General features: G+C 36.5%; 2 protein-coding genes and 1 long non-coding RNA gene across 7 annotated transcripts; 1 reads left to right on the top strand and 2 right to left on the bottom strand.

Moving 5' to 3' along the window:
* Positions 1-2,168: 2,168 nt before the first annotated feature.
* On the bottom strand, positions 2,169-7,709 carry LOC100247086 (WD repeat-containing protein ATCSA-1). 3 transcript variants are annotated; one of them, XM_010666212.3, is made up of 9 exons: positions 7,369-7,709; positions 6,624-6,884; positions 6,328-6,487; positions 5,302-5,480; positions 4,197-4,446; positions 3,126-3,280; positions 2,937-3,026; positions 2,515-2,586; positions 2,169-2,392 (listed from the first exon to the last, which is right to left on the bottom strand). In XM_010666212.3, the coding sequence occupies exons 1-9, from the start codon at positions 7,516-7,518 to the stop codon at positions 2,333-2,335; spliced, it is 1,377 nt and encodes a 458-aa protein (XP_010664514.1). In that variant the 5' UTR covers positions 7,519-7,709; the 3' UTR covers positions 2,169-2,332. The 3 variants fall into 3 exon arrangements, with proteins under 3 accessions (XP_010664514.1, XP_059590600.1, XP_019072381.1); XM_059734617.1 differs by having other exon boundaries at positions 2,169-2,586; positions 7,369-7,689; XM_019216836.2 differs by lacking the exon at positions 2,169-2,392 and having other exon boundaries at positions 2,567-2,790; positions 7,369-7,689.
* Positions 7,710-9,342: 1,633 nt separating this feature from the next.
* On the bottom strand, positions 9,343-10,461 carry LOC109121655 (uncharacterized). The gene is made up of 2 exons (XR_009465066.1): positions 10,251-10,461; positions 9,343-9,833 (listed from the first exon to the last, which is right to left on the bottom strand). It is a non-coding gene; the product is annotated as an uncharacterized LOC109121655 (long non-coding RNA).
* A 626-nt stretch (positions 10,462-11,087) lies between these two features.
* Positions 11,088-15,763, top strand: LOC100241952 (protein NPGR1). 3 transcript variants are annotated; one of them, XM_010666208.3, is made up of 6 exons: positions 11,088-11,396; positions 12,194-12,469; positions 12,569-12,827; positions 13,389-14,599; positions 14,945-15,092; positions 15,201-15,763. In XM_010666208.3, the coding sequence occupies exons 2-6, from the start codon at positions 12,278-12,280 to the stop codon at positions 15,509-15,511; spliced, it is 2,121 nt and encodes a 706-aa protein (XP_010664510.1). In that variant the 5' UTR covers positions 11,088-11,396; positions 12,194-12,277; the 3' UTR covers positions 15,512-15,763. The 3 variants fall into 3 exon arrangements, with proteins under 3 accessions (XP_010664510.1, XP_019072259.1, XP_010664509.1); XM_019216714.2 differs by having other exon boundaries at positions 12,175-12,469; XM_010666207.3 differs by having other exon boundaries at positions 11,388-11,751.
* The last annotated feature ends 212 nt before the right edge of the window (positions 15,764-15,975 follow it).

Here is a 15,975-nt window from a genome sequence, read left to right as displayed (position 1 = left end):
TTTCATATATTTTCAATGATAGATTTTGAGATATAATATTATTTTTATCTTAGACAAATGTTCAACCTTGAAATGAGATATATTAAAATTTCATTAAATACCTTTTTTATCATTTTTATTTTATTTTTTAATTTTACTCAAAATAAAATGATGTATTGGATTATTTCAAACTGATAAGATTAATTTCATATGAATTAAATTAACCATATCCGGACAATGGATTTGATTATCTATGATAAAACTTTTTCGTTAAAATTATCAAAAACATTTGCTTAATAAATATAGTAATTATTCATAAGATTACGTTGACACGTAGGTTAACATTTTATTTTATTTTATTTTTTTGTTTTAAAGAAAAATAAAAAACAGCAGGTACTTGAGAATTATTATCAAATGTTTTTTTTTTTTTCTACTTTCATCCTAAATCATTTCTATCCTAACATTGCAATAAATATTTTATCAGCACAAGCAGCACCAAGACAGAAGAACTTTTGACTTCTATGGTAGACGAAAAAAATTCTTTTCCCGCCTGAAATCAGATGACGTGAGAGAGACGACTTTACCTCAGTCACTTGCCTTGTGGGTATTATTATAAACATTAGTATTTAAATAACATAACTTAATTGACCCAATCAGCAATTAGCCCATTCATATTTGAGGAAGCTAATTTCTAGAAAAGAATGGGCATGGGCCTATCATCCAGAGTTGAAAGTGTGCAGGAAACAAGCTGAATTTGAGGAAAAAAGAGATGTTGGAATTAGAATAACAGAGCGGGTCAATCACGCATCTTACATCCACCATGTTACTTGTTAAAACATCTCTAATTTCCTACTCGATCCTACAGCCTACAAGTCCAAGGCGGCAAGCACACGAAAACAGAAAATCCTGACTTATAAACAAGGGTCACTCTCTCACTCAAGGAAGGAAAAGTTGCCGGAAAGAGAAAGAGCAAGTGTAGGACTTCCGAAGGGCTTAAGGTTATTCCGCAACTGCACCGTCTCCCCATAACTCCAACAGTCAGAAGTCAGCATGGCCTCCATAGTACCCACGTCGAATGAACGTATCTTCGTTTCAATTTGGGATATGGATAGGCCAGTTGTTTTTATCGTGATAGTTCATATTCTCTCTACTCATAACTTCTGTTTTTTTTCAGCCTACTCAAGTCCAAACCATTGGGACCCCTTAGAGGTTCTAACCAGGGAGCATGCAGATCCCAAAAACGCATAGTTTCTCTTCTAAAAATGACTTCTCTAGTCGGGGAATGCATTAGATATTTACCTAAACCAGTGGGTCCTTGAGCGGATCCCACATTAGCCCCAAGATGCTGGTCTCTAACTAGAAAAGTAAATGCTTGAGGTTGAGAAGCTTCGGGTCTAGTTGGCCCGTAAAACTCACTAGGATAAGCGGCATTATTGAACCAGACAAAGCAACAAGCAATGAAACCAAAAAGTTTTTCCATAGCTTGAAACTGATTTACAAATCATTTTCCTCCCATATATAAAATATCTTCCTTTTCCTTTTCCGGTCTACCCTAAAAGGCACACTAGACTTGTCTTTCTTACGGTACTTCCCACTCTTATCATGTGATCAATTAAGAGGCAAACTATGGGCTACACTTAGAAGTTAGGTTGCCAAATTAAGAGAAAAAATTGGCTACGTCTCCATTTAGATAAGCTCTGCGTCTGATGACATTAAAATGGAATTTAGAAACCAAAGAAATTAGTAAGGCAAGAAGTTCTAGAACCCGTAGTCCAAACCCTTGCTCTACAATGTCAAAAACCATTAAACACCAAGGCTACTTATCTTAAACTAGGAGCTGTCAGCTATTACCGCACACTACAAATCCAAAATCCGATACTCTGAATGGGCTGAATTCCTCTACTAAGTCTAGTTACTTGACACATTCCTGGGGGAGCTTACTAGAATTCTTATGTAATAAGATATCTTGACTATAAAATTTATTTGGTGGCTGTCATCATCAGACACTTGAAATCCTAAATTCAAAATAAAATGGGTTGGGTCCCCTCCATAAAATCTTAAACCTACTACCTCTACAAAAAAATTAAAATTGTGTGCAAATTTTCAGGCATTGTAACTTGATTAATACAAGTCTTAGAAACGTGATAGTCCTCAATTTAACACAAAATCATTACAAAGGAGAAGCTATATTTTGCCATTCTGACATTCTGATAGGGAATTTATTAGAATCAAATATCCAAAGCAACCAAACAACAACAAAATACATACAAAAGGCGACGATAAATATACAAGATTTAAGAGGTTAAGTTACATGTAAAAGTAAAACCCACATAATCTCAGGTAGCAAGGAATGTCAATCGCTCCAATTATCCTGATCCTGTGCATGAATCGGCTCTTCCCTGCTGCCATGATCCTGCATGTATTTCCAAACAAAGTAAGATGCCAGCTCAGAAAGCTCTTAACATTTAATCATATAAACATCAGTAAACTAAATGCATACAAGGACAGAATAATATACAAATTCAAAGGGTGTACCATTTCATCAAAATTCAATCTAGATGGTGACCAAACAAGAATTTGTCTATCATTGCCGCCTGTATATAATTCCTGTGAGAGCAACAGAGACAAAACATTGAATGTTCATGACTGAAAAAAGATCAATGAAACAGTTTCTGGTTTTTATTATGCATAGAGAAATGTAGAGCATCAGACCTAATTTACTAGATAAAAACTAAATAAGAAAAAACTGATTACCATCCTTTCACTTTGCATCATTGTCATGTAATTCCTTGGGCATTAAGCATCAAAAATCTGTTTTTTGATAAAAAATCATTCAAAAGGTTGTTTTGAAAAAAATCGGACAACATGGCCTGACTGACTGCCAACTTCACTGCATGATCTAGTTCATAAGCATTAACCAAAGAACACAAGAAAAATGGAGAGAATATTGTTTTTACCTGATCCTGCAAGCTTAACCAGCAACAATTCACATATTCGTAGTGGCCACGAAATGTCATGGCTGTCTTACCTGACCAGACATCAAATGCCTAAAAAAACAGAAAATAAGTCAAGGCTCACTATAGATGGTGCATGTTTCCTCTTGCTTGTAAATTAAACATGCTAGCAGTACAGGGAAGATGTTTTACTTTTACGGCTGTCATGCAAGGAACAAAGACAAGTGCTGAATCATTAGTTATAGCCAACTGCATTGCTTTGCTGGTTTGTAGCCGCACAGTTTCAAAGTTCACTAGTGTGTTGCAGCCGGACATAATATCCCACAACCTTAATCTTGAATCAGAACCTAAACCTCAAAAGTGGAGAAGGATAACAATAGTCATTAAGAAGACCAACAATCATGCTAAATCAGGAATGCTCCATAATCTAAAAGGCAACTCAGGTAGGCTCTAAGGCCCATAGTTCTAATAAGAATATTAACAGATAACCAATTAGGATTTGTTACTGCTGATTGAATAGCATCTCAATGGCTATGACAGACCTCATCATGACAACTACTATTCCACTCACCCATCAAGAAAAAGGTTTTAAAAAATAGCTTCAGTACTATTTAAATAATATTTTCTTTCAGAACAAAGTATTAAACATAAAAATGATTACACAATCAGAATAACATGCTACTACTTACATATTAACCAGTTGAAAATGAGTGAATTTCATTAGTGTCTTTAACAGGATTAACGATCAAGATCCTCACCATTATTGAAGATTGCAACATCATTCTTAGAACAAAAAGAACTACAAGTAAAAACAAAATAGTCAAATTGATTGGCCAGAGGGATTTCCTAACTGCAGCATCATGTAAAGAGCATTTGCGCAACAAGCACCTCTACGTCTCTTTAAGCTTTCAGACTGTCCTCATGCTCTATCTAAATGCGCGTTTTTAACAGGATTAACGATCAAGGTCCTCACCATTATTGAAGACTGCAACATCATTCTTAGAACAATAAGAACTACAATTAAAAAAAAAAATAGTCAAATTGATTGGCCAGAGGGATTTCCTAACTGCAGCATCACGTAAAGAGCATTTGCACAACAAGCACCTCTACGTCTCTTTAAGTTTTCAGACCGTCCTCATGTTCTATCTAAATGCCACTTATGTAGAGGCAACCTTAGACCTCAACTCATGGGATTTTCATGTCAAATGTACTTGATGCATCTATAATCAATAAGATAAATTAGAAAATGGAAAGAATCTCAACCTGCACTCAGAAGATACATGCCATCGTCAGTTACTTTTAATCCAGTAACAGCACCATAATGAGAAGTGGCACGGTCCTGACTAGATAACATCCCTGGATGTAGTCTCTGCCTGACCAATCCCTTGGCTTGACTTGAAGTTCTACCAGTAGCTGACTGTTTTGAACCATTCCCATAAGCAAATTTCCTTTGTGGTGCACGGGATCTAACATTTACACTTTGGCTTGCTGGAAAGGACTTTGACATTGGAGCCTGAGTAAGAATACAGAGGATATCATCAGTGAAAAAGACCAGGAAAATTTTATATGATAAGTCAGTCATGTCTTATGGCCACTATCGAATTACTCAGATGCTATGCATTTGCAAGGAGTTTAACACTTTAAGGAGAGTGGCTTGACCCCTGTTTTACTGTGTAAGACATGCAGACCCACTTCCATGCCCATACTCACATTCTGTTTCTTCAGCAATCCTTTGTGTTAGAAACTGTGTTCCTGTTGAAAGGCGATATCTATTAAAACTGATTTTTTTTCTTTTTTCTCTTTGATAGGTAAAACTTTGTTATTTTTAAGGTTTTCTTTTTTCTTTTCATTTCTTTTTTTTTCTTCTGAGAATCAAACCTAGAACCTCCCACATCCCCACCCCATCTCCTTGCCACTTGAGTCAGACCTCAAGGGCATTAGAGCTGATAAAATCACAATGAATAACAAATAAATAGAAAGAATTCCTGGAAAGCCCATGAATGCCTTCTCAGCACCAAGTGGTTTTGCAGCAACAGCACATAATAATCAAACATATAAACATATATGGAAGTGTGTTCACTCATATGAAACTGGTTTCAGGACAAGAAACTATGAATGACCAATTCATTGTTTACATGTGTTCAACAACATAGAGAACTGTACATACTAACGCATAATCTATTTAGAAAATGTAAGTGTTCAAGGCTGTTCCCCTAGTAAATTCAAAGCAGTATTCCAGATTTGTATTGCATTCAAACAGTGAGAAATTTGACATGATTTTACAATAACGAGAAATCTGTGATAATAATATGTTATAACATTATCAAGCAACAAATGGATTTAAGGCTGAAAAGACAAGGAAGGAAACCTTATTCGCAGTAGAGCATTCAAGGAGAGGTGGGCGTCTACCAAGCTGTGATTGGGACTGATCTAAAACAAGAAAACATCCAGCACGTCTGATGTCCCAAAATCGTATTGCACCATCACATCCCCCAGTTACCAAAACCCACTCACTAGAAGTAGACCATTCAACTGTCATTACACCATCTGCAATCATGGAAACATAATAATGCAATCAGAGGGAGCTAAAAGTACAGTCCCAGAATTGCTGTCTGTGAATGTGACGGGTTAGGAGGGGTGTGTGTTTCGATATTGGATGGGTCCCAACTCCAGCAGTGCATGCTATCTAGACACTTAGCTTATGGGAGCTAATAAAATATAATAAAATAACCATTTCCTGCTCATAAAAAATTCTTCTAAAATGGAATTCTTAATCATCAAAAGAAAGAGTCCCCTAATATGTGATGTTCTATCATCAATCTAAAATCCACATGTCTAAATGTCATGCCAACCTGAGGGTATCAAAAATAGAGTTTGTACTTTTCTGTCTAACTTTAAAAAGCTTGGTATGACTAAAATAGAAGGGTGCATCAGTAGAGGAATTCTCCAAACTCTTAGCAGCTACTGCATAGTACATGTTTGTGCATCTAATCCAAACATCCTTAAAGTTAGTTATACCAAACTGAATGATCATCCTATTTATTAAAGAAAAGCCTTTGAGTCCTTTTAATGCCTCTCACTGGTTCATATTTCTATAACCACCTTCTGATTAAAAAAATATTTCTATAACCAGCCTTGTGGTTGTGGTACTCTAAAAGTTGTTTATATTTGTCATCACTTGCTATGTCTCAAAATGCGCAGAATATGAAATTTCAATTTCTATTTCAGACCATCTAGTACAAATTCCAAACAGAGACCAGTGCAATTCTTGAGATAACCAGACCAATGGAATCATCAAATACTCAATTGGCCCAAACTGGCTGTTTGTAAAAATTACTTGAACCAACACAACTCAAAAAGCAAATTGATTTATAACACTGAACCACAAACATACCACGATGACCAGATAAAGTGTGAGCAAAAGCTCCTGAAGCAATATCACAAAGGCGAACTTGAACATCTTCGGTTCCAGCAGCAATAAGCATGTGAGCTGTCGCCAGTGAAGACATTGCAGTCCTATAAATCTTTCCAGGCATTTTAAAATTCACCACTACCTATAAAATAAAATAAAACAAATTAAAAACTATCAAAACCTGAGAATGATGTGAAAATTGTGGAGCATGGAAGAATGGGTCTAGAAGGATGTGTAAATTGTGGAGCACGGAGAGATGAGTGTAGAAGGATGAATACCTGTGTGGTATTTGTATCCCAAACATTGATGTAATGATCATATGAACCCGTGATGAACAGCCCTGTGTCAATGGGATACCATATGGCTGAGGATATAGCATACTTGTGTCCATGCTCATGTTGCTTGTCAACAACAAAAATGCTCTTGTGTTTTGCAACCAGACTACCCCCCTCATATTCTGTGGCACGTTGAATATCATAAACAGCAGCTGATGCATCTGATGCACCGGATAATAAATACCGCCCCTCTGTCAAATCAACCTGATTCCGTGAACAAAAGAGGTAGCCGCAAAAATTTCTTAAGATATGCCAATTTATTGTCCAGAGAAATGCTTCTACACAATAAACAAGGGAACTACATATAAATGCAACTAGTTTAAATTCATGAGAGACAAAAAAGAAAAAGTTGACAATCTGATGAATGCCATTGGGCTCCCTGTCAGCCTAGACCGACCATATTAAACCCAGGTATTTGTTTTTCAAGTTTTCACTGAAACAATCAAGTAATGCGTGCTTTCAGTTTATCCAAGTGAGAGTTTGAGACTACTTTCTTGATTGAAAAATGGAAGCTTTGTACCGGCAATTAACAAAGCTTCAAGAACCATTTATCGTTTGCAGAATTCATTGATTCGAAAGAAAATTTGAAAAATGTTTTGAAAGATGGACATCAACGATGGTATCAACACCAGGATTACCCTAACACAGCAGTGAGGAAAGAAATGAGAAAGAGAGAAAGAGATGGAACCTGAAGGGAGTTAACAGCGCCTCTGTGAGGAGAGACGATCTCTTTATAATTAGAAAGTTGAAGAGAAGCGATGCGATCGGATGTAATGCGATTGGAAAAGGAATAAGGGCGGAGTTTACCCGCTTCTCTATCTCCCAAATCCTTCCACATTTTGGGTGCATCTTCGACCTCAGCAACCCCCCGAACCCTATTCCTCTCTCACTCCACCTACCCCTACCCCTCACTCCTCTGTTTCCTTCTCTTCTCTCTTTTTCTCTTCGACGTTTCTTATTCTCAGATCAACCACTGATACCTCCGCTGCGGATTTGGGGGTTTTGGTTCCTTCTATAAAAAAACGCACCGTTTTGAAGCAGCTCACACACGGAACTGGGGATGTACATTGGGCCGTAGGCCCTAAGCCCAAACCATGCCCGCCTGAAAATTTCAGCCCGGCCCCAAAATATCCTTCATGACATGAGATTTGAATTTTGAACCCCAAATGCCGAGAGCGGGGTATATATTTTGTATAAGAGTTTATATACCTTATATAAAAGTTCATATTTTTAAATAAATTAACATGAAATATATTTAAATGAAGCCAAAAAAATTTCATTATTGTTATTTATAATCTCAATTATATTTATTGATATTTAAGTTATATTCAGAATTGGGAGTAAACATTAAATTCCCGAATCGAACTAAAAGCCTATGTGAGCATAATGAGTGATGATCTGTACTCAACTCGAACTCATACCAAAGTCACCCACTCGTGATAATGAGCTGTCCAAATTCATTTAATCCGATTAATATTCTTAATTCATTAAAAAAAAAATGGGAAAGCAACATTAACCCTACCTCAAGTTTGATTCATAAAATATATGTATTTGATATCAACCCCCCAACCCACCATTAACCATGCACTACCGAGCTTTCATATGGTTGGCATAGTTTTTTACTCTTTATCAGTGAATGTTTCAACTAACTTGTAACAACTCATCGTTAAAAAGTAAAATAAAAATAAACCTATTAAAAAATATATATATGTCATGTTTTTTTCTATATTAATTTTAAATTTTGTATAAGTAAAATGATCCAAACACCTATTGGTGTTCTCCAAAGCCAATTCAAATATGGGTCTTACTTGTACATAAAGTTATCCTTAGAAAGACAAAATTTAATATTTTATATTTTATCATATGTTCAAATTAAAATAATTATGTACCAACAAAAGACCCAAATGTCCGCAATTAATTTGAATTGTGACTATAAAAGCCATCACATGATTTATTTATTTTTGCTAATAAAATAATATCGTGTGTAACGTGGGTCCCTTATAAAGTATATTTTGATGTTAAAATATAATTATTATAATATATTAAAAGTATAAAGTTTAATAATTGAAGAGGAGTTTTAAAAGATAATTAAGAGAAATAATCTTTAAGAATTATTTTTAAAAATTGTTGTATGATATTTTATAAAATAAAATTTTATTTGAAAACTTTAAATCTTTTTCATTTTTTTATATTCTTAAATATTTTTAAAATAATTTTAATCTATATTAAACCTTATTAGATTATTTTTTATATTTTCACTTATTCTCCTTTCAAATATCCTTTCATATTTTGTGTTTTTAAAATTTGAAAATAATATTAATTTTTATATAAGATATAAATCAATAATTTTTAAGTATAATTTTGAATTAAAAAAAATATTTTAGAAAGTTAAAATAGGTTAAAAAGTTCATGATACCATATATATATATATATATATATATATATATAAAAGTTATTTTTTTTAATCATATAAATACATTTTAAAACCATGACTCGGGAGGACTACTTAAATTTATCGGACTATATCTACACAGTTAGTACGGATTGTTACCATCCAATGTTGATTCTATTAATAAGATTTAAGAAAATATCAGAGCCCCAATGAAAAAAAAAATTGTAAACCAGATAGGAAAATGCCGGTAGAGAAGAACTCCTTGAAGGATCGGTGGGAAAGGGCGTTGATTGTTAAAGAAATTTCAGCTGGTGCGCTGCCCAGAGTACAGTCAGAGAAGGCAAAGGGCAAAATGGGCCCGTTTCAAACACCTTTTTGGGTGGATTCCCCAGAGTTTGGCGATGCCACATTGCCAGCCTAAAAGCAATGCTCTAGTTGTCCTTGTGAACAACTTCCCAGATCCCATCACGGCAACCATGCTCCTATTTCTGTCCACCGAAGCCAAGTTATAAAAAGATTGAAGTTTCCAGGAATCATTAGATAAAAGGCTTTGGATTGCAGCTACATCAAAATTAGAACCTACTTTTTTTTGAAGTTGCAGAGGTCCCCCAGAGACCAAACCATTAGTAACTCAACCATTAAGGAGCACCACCCCCCACACACCAGCATTTCGAGACGAGACACCACTTCTTCAATGCTTACAAATCAAGTTCCCACTTTTTCCTCTCACTCCACCCTTCCATACAGAACTAGTTTAACTTCTGTGCTAGTACATAAAACGTGCATCACATACATCTCATTAAAGAATAGTAAACACCAAGATATAAGGAATAAATTTTCCAACTCAAGCCACCATGCTAATTAAATAGTCTCACGTCATGTGTGATTCAGTAAGTGAAACGAGTTGGAAGTTAGTCAAAAAGTGATCAAAAAAGTTTTGTAAGTAATCATATTTGCTTTTCACTTGCCTAACCTGACTCTAAATTTCAACTACTAATCATTTTTGAGAAGAAATTTCTGTAACTTACATTATAAAGAGGGATATAATGGTAAAAAATAAAAACGACAAAGGAACAAAAATTGAAGATACTTCAAATTTTTCCCTAGAAATTCACTTTCTGAGCTTCAAAATTAACTTAAGCATCGAAGAAATCTACTCAAACCATACCCGGACTTACCTTTTTTGCAAGATCATTGCTTACAAAAGGCACCGAAGAGGATGGTCACAATTCACCCACACCTGTCTATCTCTCTCTCTATTCCCCTTGCATCAGAGGACAGAAAAAGAAGAAGAAAAAAAAGAAAAGAGAAGGGTGGTTTGGGAATGTGGTGGGTTTTCAAATTTTGAATTCAAATGGTGGGTGAAGAGTCTGAAGACCGGATGATATTTCCAGCCTCTGAGGTCACACAAGTATCCCATTTATTTATTTTAATGAAGGGTGGTGTGGTTGTGGCCCCAAAACGCAGCGTTGTAACGCAGCAAAGTGTAAGTGAAACAGCTGGTACCGTACATTATTTTTATGGTGTCATTTTGATGTGGGTATGTAAATAACGAAAGCAGCTCTGCAGCCTACAAGTCCATTACCTGAAGCAGACACACACCTCACTCACGTGCGTGGCTTTCCATATTTTCAGACACCCTTTTCAGCTCTTTTTTTGGGTACACCACTGTAGAGAGACTGATGGACGGATTGATACAGACGGATGAATGGGACCTTAATAAGCACTTAAGCTTTCACTATGATCAATCCAACCCCTGCTTATTACCAATTTAATAAACAATATGAGACTGATTTGGACTTTGCCCTCTGAAAAAAAATACTAATGTATGACATTTTTAATTATCCACTAAGATTTTGAGCACTTCTCACTCCTAGCTTAACCACCTTTTGGTTGTGCACATTGAAGGGTATTTTTGGAATTTCACTCCCTCGTTTGAAAAACTACCATGGACCATGGGGTGGTCCAATCACTTTCCGCATAAAGAGCAGAACACAAAGCAAGAAGAGGGGGTGAGGAGCATAGGAACAGAGAATCTACTGGCTTTCTGTCACTGTGCAGCCCCCCATTGCCTCCATAGTCCATACCCACATATGCAAAACTCTGTGTACTGGAAAAGTCAGCTTCCTAATAGAAAAAGGTGACCAATTGCTGAAGGCCCGTTTCCTAATCAGATCCCTAAATCTGTGTTTTCTTCTTATTACCGATTACTATCATTGGTTTTACTCTGTTTCTCTAAAAACAGAGAAAAACAGAAACACTCTGGAGAAGTTGCTTTCATGGTTTCTATGCAACGCCGTGTCTTCAGATTTTTTGGCCTTTCGGTAAGTCCAAGGCTCTTATCTCTTGTTTGTCTCGCCCTTTTCATATACTGCGCTTTGCTTTCTTCTTCTTCTTTCTCTTTTCTTTCTAGCCTTTCTTTTGTCTTCTTCTTCTTGTTGGTCTCTTGTGAAACTCTATTTTTGCCTTGAGCTCCGCACTCTCGTTTTTTGTTTTGAAATTTTTATGGGGTTCTGGAGATTTCTCAAACTTGGTTCCTGTTACGTGCTTTGATTTCTGGGTTCTGTTGTTGGATGGGCCTTATTTAGGAGGGACTGTGCCGCTTTGCAGATCGTCATTGGTGCATTCTGATTCGAGACACTGTTTCATGACTAAGTGTATACTGTTCAGTTTCAAATGGTATGTTTGAAAGAAATTAGCCTCCGTTTGGCTGCCGAGAAAAGCGGGGAAAAGGAAAGAGAAAAATATTTTGAAACCCAACTTTTGAGCTGTCTTGGTTTCTGTGAAATGCAAAACTCTTTAAGACCAAGCCCAACGGGTTGCATTAGACCATCAGAGTGGTGTGATTCGTTTTCCGGGGTTTCCGAAACAAAAATTTCTCAGAATTTTAATTTTTTGTGTCTGCACATTTTCCCTGAAACCTAATGGAGCATTAAAATCTTTTTGGTTGTTTTTTAGAAGATTTTATTCTCATATATTTCTTTGATTGGATGTTGGGGTACTCTCAGTGGTCATTGTTGCAGATCAATGTATCTGCAGAATGGTTTGAATGTGTTTATGTCTTGCAGATGGAAGTCTAAAGATGAAATGTGTTTTGCTCAGTGTTTTAATTCATTTCCAGGTATTTTGATGAAAGAACTTGCTGAAACGTGACAATCCTTCCTAGACTCGAGAGAAAATTCCGAACTCTTCCATTTTGGAGAAAATGTTGTGTGCTTGCTCGGGAGAGCAATTCAAATTTGAAGATGCACCCCGGTCTCCAGAATCTCTGGCAACAAGAGATTTCTCGGCAAGCGGACTTTCATCCAGGACGGGGGATTGGGAGTCGAAATTTGAAGATACACAAGTTGATGAAGCTGAATCAACTCTAAGGGATGCTCTCTCCTTAAATTACGAGGTGGTTCACTTTCCCAAATCAAACTTGCTTGCATCATTGCTCTTTCTGCATTTTTTTTTTAATATTGAATTTTGATTTAGTTTTTCATGTGAGTTTCAGGAAGCCAGAGCTTTACTGGGGCGCCTAGAGTACCAGAGAGGGAACTTTGATGCTGCTTTTCAGGTGTTTCATGGGATTGACATTAGAGGGTTAACTCCAAGGATGACCAGGGCTATTGTTGAACGGACTTGGCAAAGAAAACCACGTACCAAGGGAGATATTGTATCTACCCAGGAAATGTCGATGCATTCTGTGAGCCTTCTTCTGGAGGCAATCTTACTCAAAGCAAAATCACTTGATGAACTGGGGAGAACTGGAGGTAATTCCTTTGTTCTCCCTTCTGCTGGCTTATTTACTGGGTTAGGATTGTGTCATGATTCCCAGGAAATCTTCACTTTCTAAAGTTTCTAATGCTATGTTTGGCTCCATAGAAAAATAGTAACACAATTTTTTTTAAGGAAATTAATTTTCTCATCTTTGATTAACCATAGAAAAAGAAAATAAAATATAATTCAATTTAGATAGAAGTTTATACATTTTCAAATTATTTAAATTTTAAATTAAATAAAAAAATGAAATGAGTTTGAAGAAGCATGTAAAAGTAATTTATTAATTTCAAATTTATTTTTTATTTTCCTACATTTTTCTCTCCTTCTCATGTTTTCCAAGAACCAAACATGGGTAATGTTCTTTTTTGAAGCTTGAGGATTCATAGTATATTTTGATTAATTTATTGATTGAACGTGATGAATTTTTAGAAACCTAGTTTTGGGAATTTCAATTAGACCCATTAAAGGAGGTTTGCAGTGACCTTAACGTAGATGGGATGCTTTTGTAACTCCAAATTATTATCTCATACCGTTTGATTTTAATTTTTCAGAGGCTGCAAAAGAGTGCAAAATAATTCTGGACACTGTTGAATCGGCACTGCCCAATGGAATGCCAGAGGGCATTGGTGAAGACTGCAAATTGCAGGAGATGTTTCACAAAGCATTAGAGCTGCTCCCAAAGCTGTGGACAAAGGCAGGCTGTCTTGATGAATCGATTGCTGCATATCGTCAAGCTCTAGTAAGGCCCTGGAATTTGGATCCTCGGAGGTTGGCCAGTGTACAAAAGGATTTGGCTGCCATATTACTGTATGGTGGTGTTGAAACAAGCCTTCCTCCTCAATTGCAAGTATGGGGTGCAACTACTCCTAAAAATAACATAGAGGAAGCGATACTTCTATTGTTTATACTCATGAGGAAGGTAGCTTCCCGTGAAATAGATTGGGACCCAGAAATTATGGATCATCTGGCTTATGCACTCACAATTTCTGGGCGGTTTGAGTTTTTGGCAGAGTATGTGGAGCAGGCCCTTCCTGGTGTCTATAACCGAGCTGAAAGGTGGTATTTTCTTGCTCTTTGTTACAGTGCCGCAGGTCAGAATGAAGCAGCATTGAACCTTCTAAAGAAGGTTTCCGGTTGTTCTGAAGCAAAGCACAAACCTCATTTGCCTTCTTTTTTGTTGGGAGCCAAATTGTGTTCGCAAGATCCAAAGCATGCTCATGAAGGGATAAATTTTGCTCGTAAAGTGATTAGTTCCCATGATCAAACCAAGCATTTCATGGGTGAGACACATAAATTCCTTGGTATTTGCTATGGGAATGCAGCAAGAGCTTGTGTGTTGGATTCTGAAAGAGTTGCCCTGCAGACAGATTCTTTGAACTCTCTGAACCAGGCGTCTCTTATTGGGCATAAGGATCCAGAATTAATATTTAGCCTGGCTTTGGAAAATGCTGTGCAAAGAAATCTAGATGCAGCTTTTAGCAATGCAATTATGTACTCAGATATGGTGGCTGGGAGTTCAGGAAGAGGTTGGAAGCTGTTGGCTCTTGTAGTATCTGCAGAGCAACGGTTCAAAGATGCTGAAACCATAGTCGATCTTGCTTTGGATGAGGCTGGAAGGATTGATCAGTTAGAGCTTCTTAGGCTGAAAGCTGTGCTTCAAATTGCTCAGGAGCAGCCCAAACAAGCAATAGAGACGTATAGAATTTTGCTAGCTCTGATTCAAGCACAGAGGGAGGTTCAAGCCAATAAATTTCATTCAGAGGTGTGTATAAATACTATACAATTTTGTGTTTACTGCTTCGAGCAATTTCATTGATTTGAATCCCCTACAGAAGAAGACACTTTCTGGAGGTTAAACTCATTTGTTTGATCTTATATTTTATTCCACTAATACAACATGGATACCAAATGGGTAATTAGAAGTCATTCTTAAAAGTTTCTTTCTTGCACTATCTAGTATGAACCTGTCATAAAACAAATAAGGATCCCCCTGCTGATTAACTTGTGTTGCTTGGTTTATATCCATATACCTGCTTTAAGGTTAAATAATTTAATAGACTCCTTAAGAAGTGTAGGTCCTTTCTCAGAAGTTTCTCCACTTTCACAGGTATCAGCAGAAAGAAACTTGGAAACACAAACATGGCAGGATTTGGCTAACATCTATACGAAACTGGGATTGTGGTCTGATGCAGAAATTTGTTTGGATAAAGCAAAGTCCATTGAATTTTATTCTTCTAGAAGTTGGCATAAAACAGGTTGGACCCTAGTCCCCCTAGTAGATAAAGTTTGTGTTTCAATGTTGTTCATAAGCCTGTAATTTCAAAATTCCCAGTCTATGTCTAATGTTTATAATACATTTGCAGGTATTTCGTTAGAAGCTCAATCACTGTACAAGGAAGCCCTTGTGTCCTTTTCAGTTTCTCTGTCAATAGAACCAGATTATGTTCCTAGCATTGTTTCAACTGCAGAAGTACTGATGAAATTTGGTAAACCATCCCTCCCAATCGCAAGAAGCTTTTTGATGAATGCCTTACGATTAGAACCCACGAATCACGAGGCATGGTTGAACCTTGGATTGGTTTCAAAGATGGAAGGCTCCTTACAACAAGCAGCAGACTACTTCCAGGCAGCATATGAGCTCAAGTTGTCAGCGCCAATTCAAAGCTTTGTATGACCGGTTTTCTTCTCAGTTGAAGCAAGCAAAATATTAGAATAAAGTACCTGTATGCCATAACTCTAGGAGCATCCAATGGCCAACAGGGTTGAGCTGGTTTCTTTTCCAGAAATTCAGAGCATGAAGGCAAACCGGCTAATGCCTGTCTTGCTCATCATTGCTTGGAAATGGATTCCTTAGATTGGCATAGACCAAACCTGAATACTCATTTGTAAATTGTCAAAAATTGAAATATACAAGGATTTTCATTGAGGTGATTGGCTTCCCCAAGATCAGAGGGATAAATTTACAGGATGAAAGTGAATGTTGGCCCTGTGTTTGTTCCTGGTTCCTGCCATGAGGATGATGTATGCACAAACCATCTTGTAAACATTGTAACAAGATATTCACTTTCATGCAGTAAATTGGATTGTAGGATGTTTTTCTCGCAACTAAAATAGAATGTTGATGTGCTGAGCGAATCT

Source organism: Vitis vinifera, chromosome 18 (genome assembly GCF_030704535.1).
Source record: "Vitis vinifera cultivar Pinot Noir 40024 chromosome 18, ASM3070453v1".
NCBI lineage: Eukaryota > Viridiplantae > Streptophyta > Magnoliopsida > Vitales > Vitaceae > Vitis > Vitis vinifera.
Note: the sequence above shows the minus strand (reverse complement) of the source record. Positions and strands in the feature narration are given on the sequence as shown.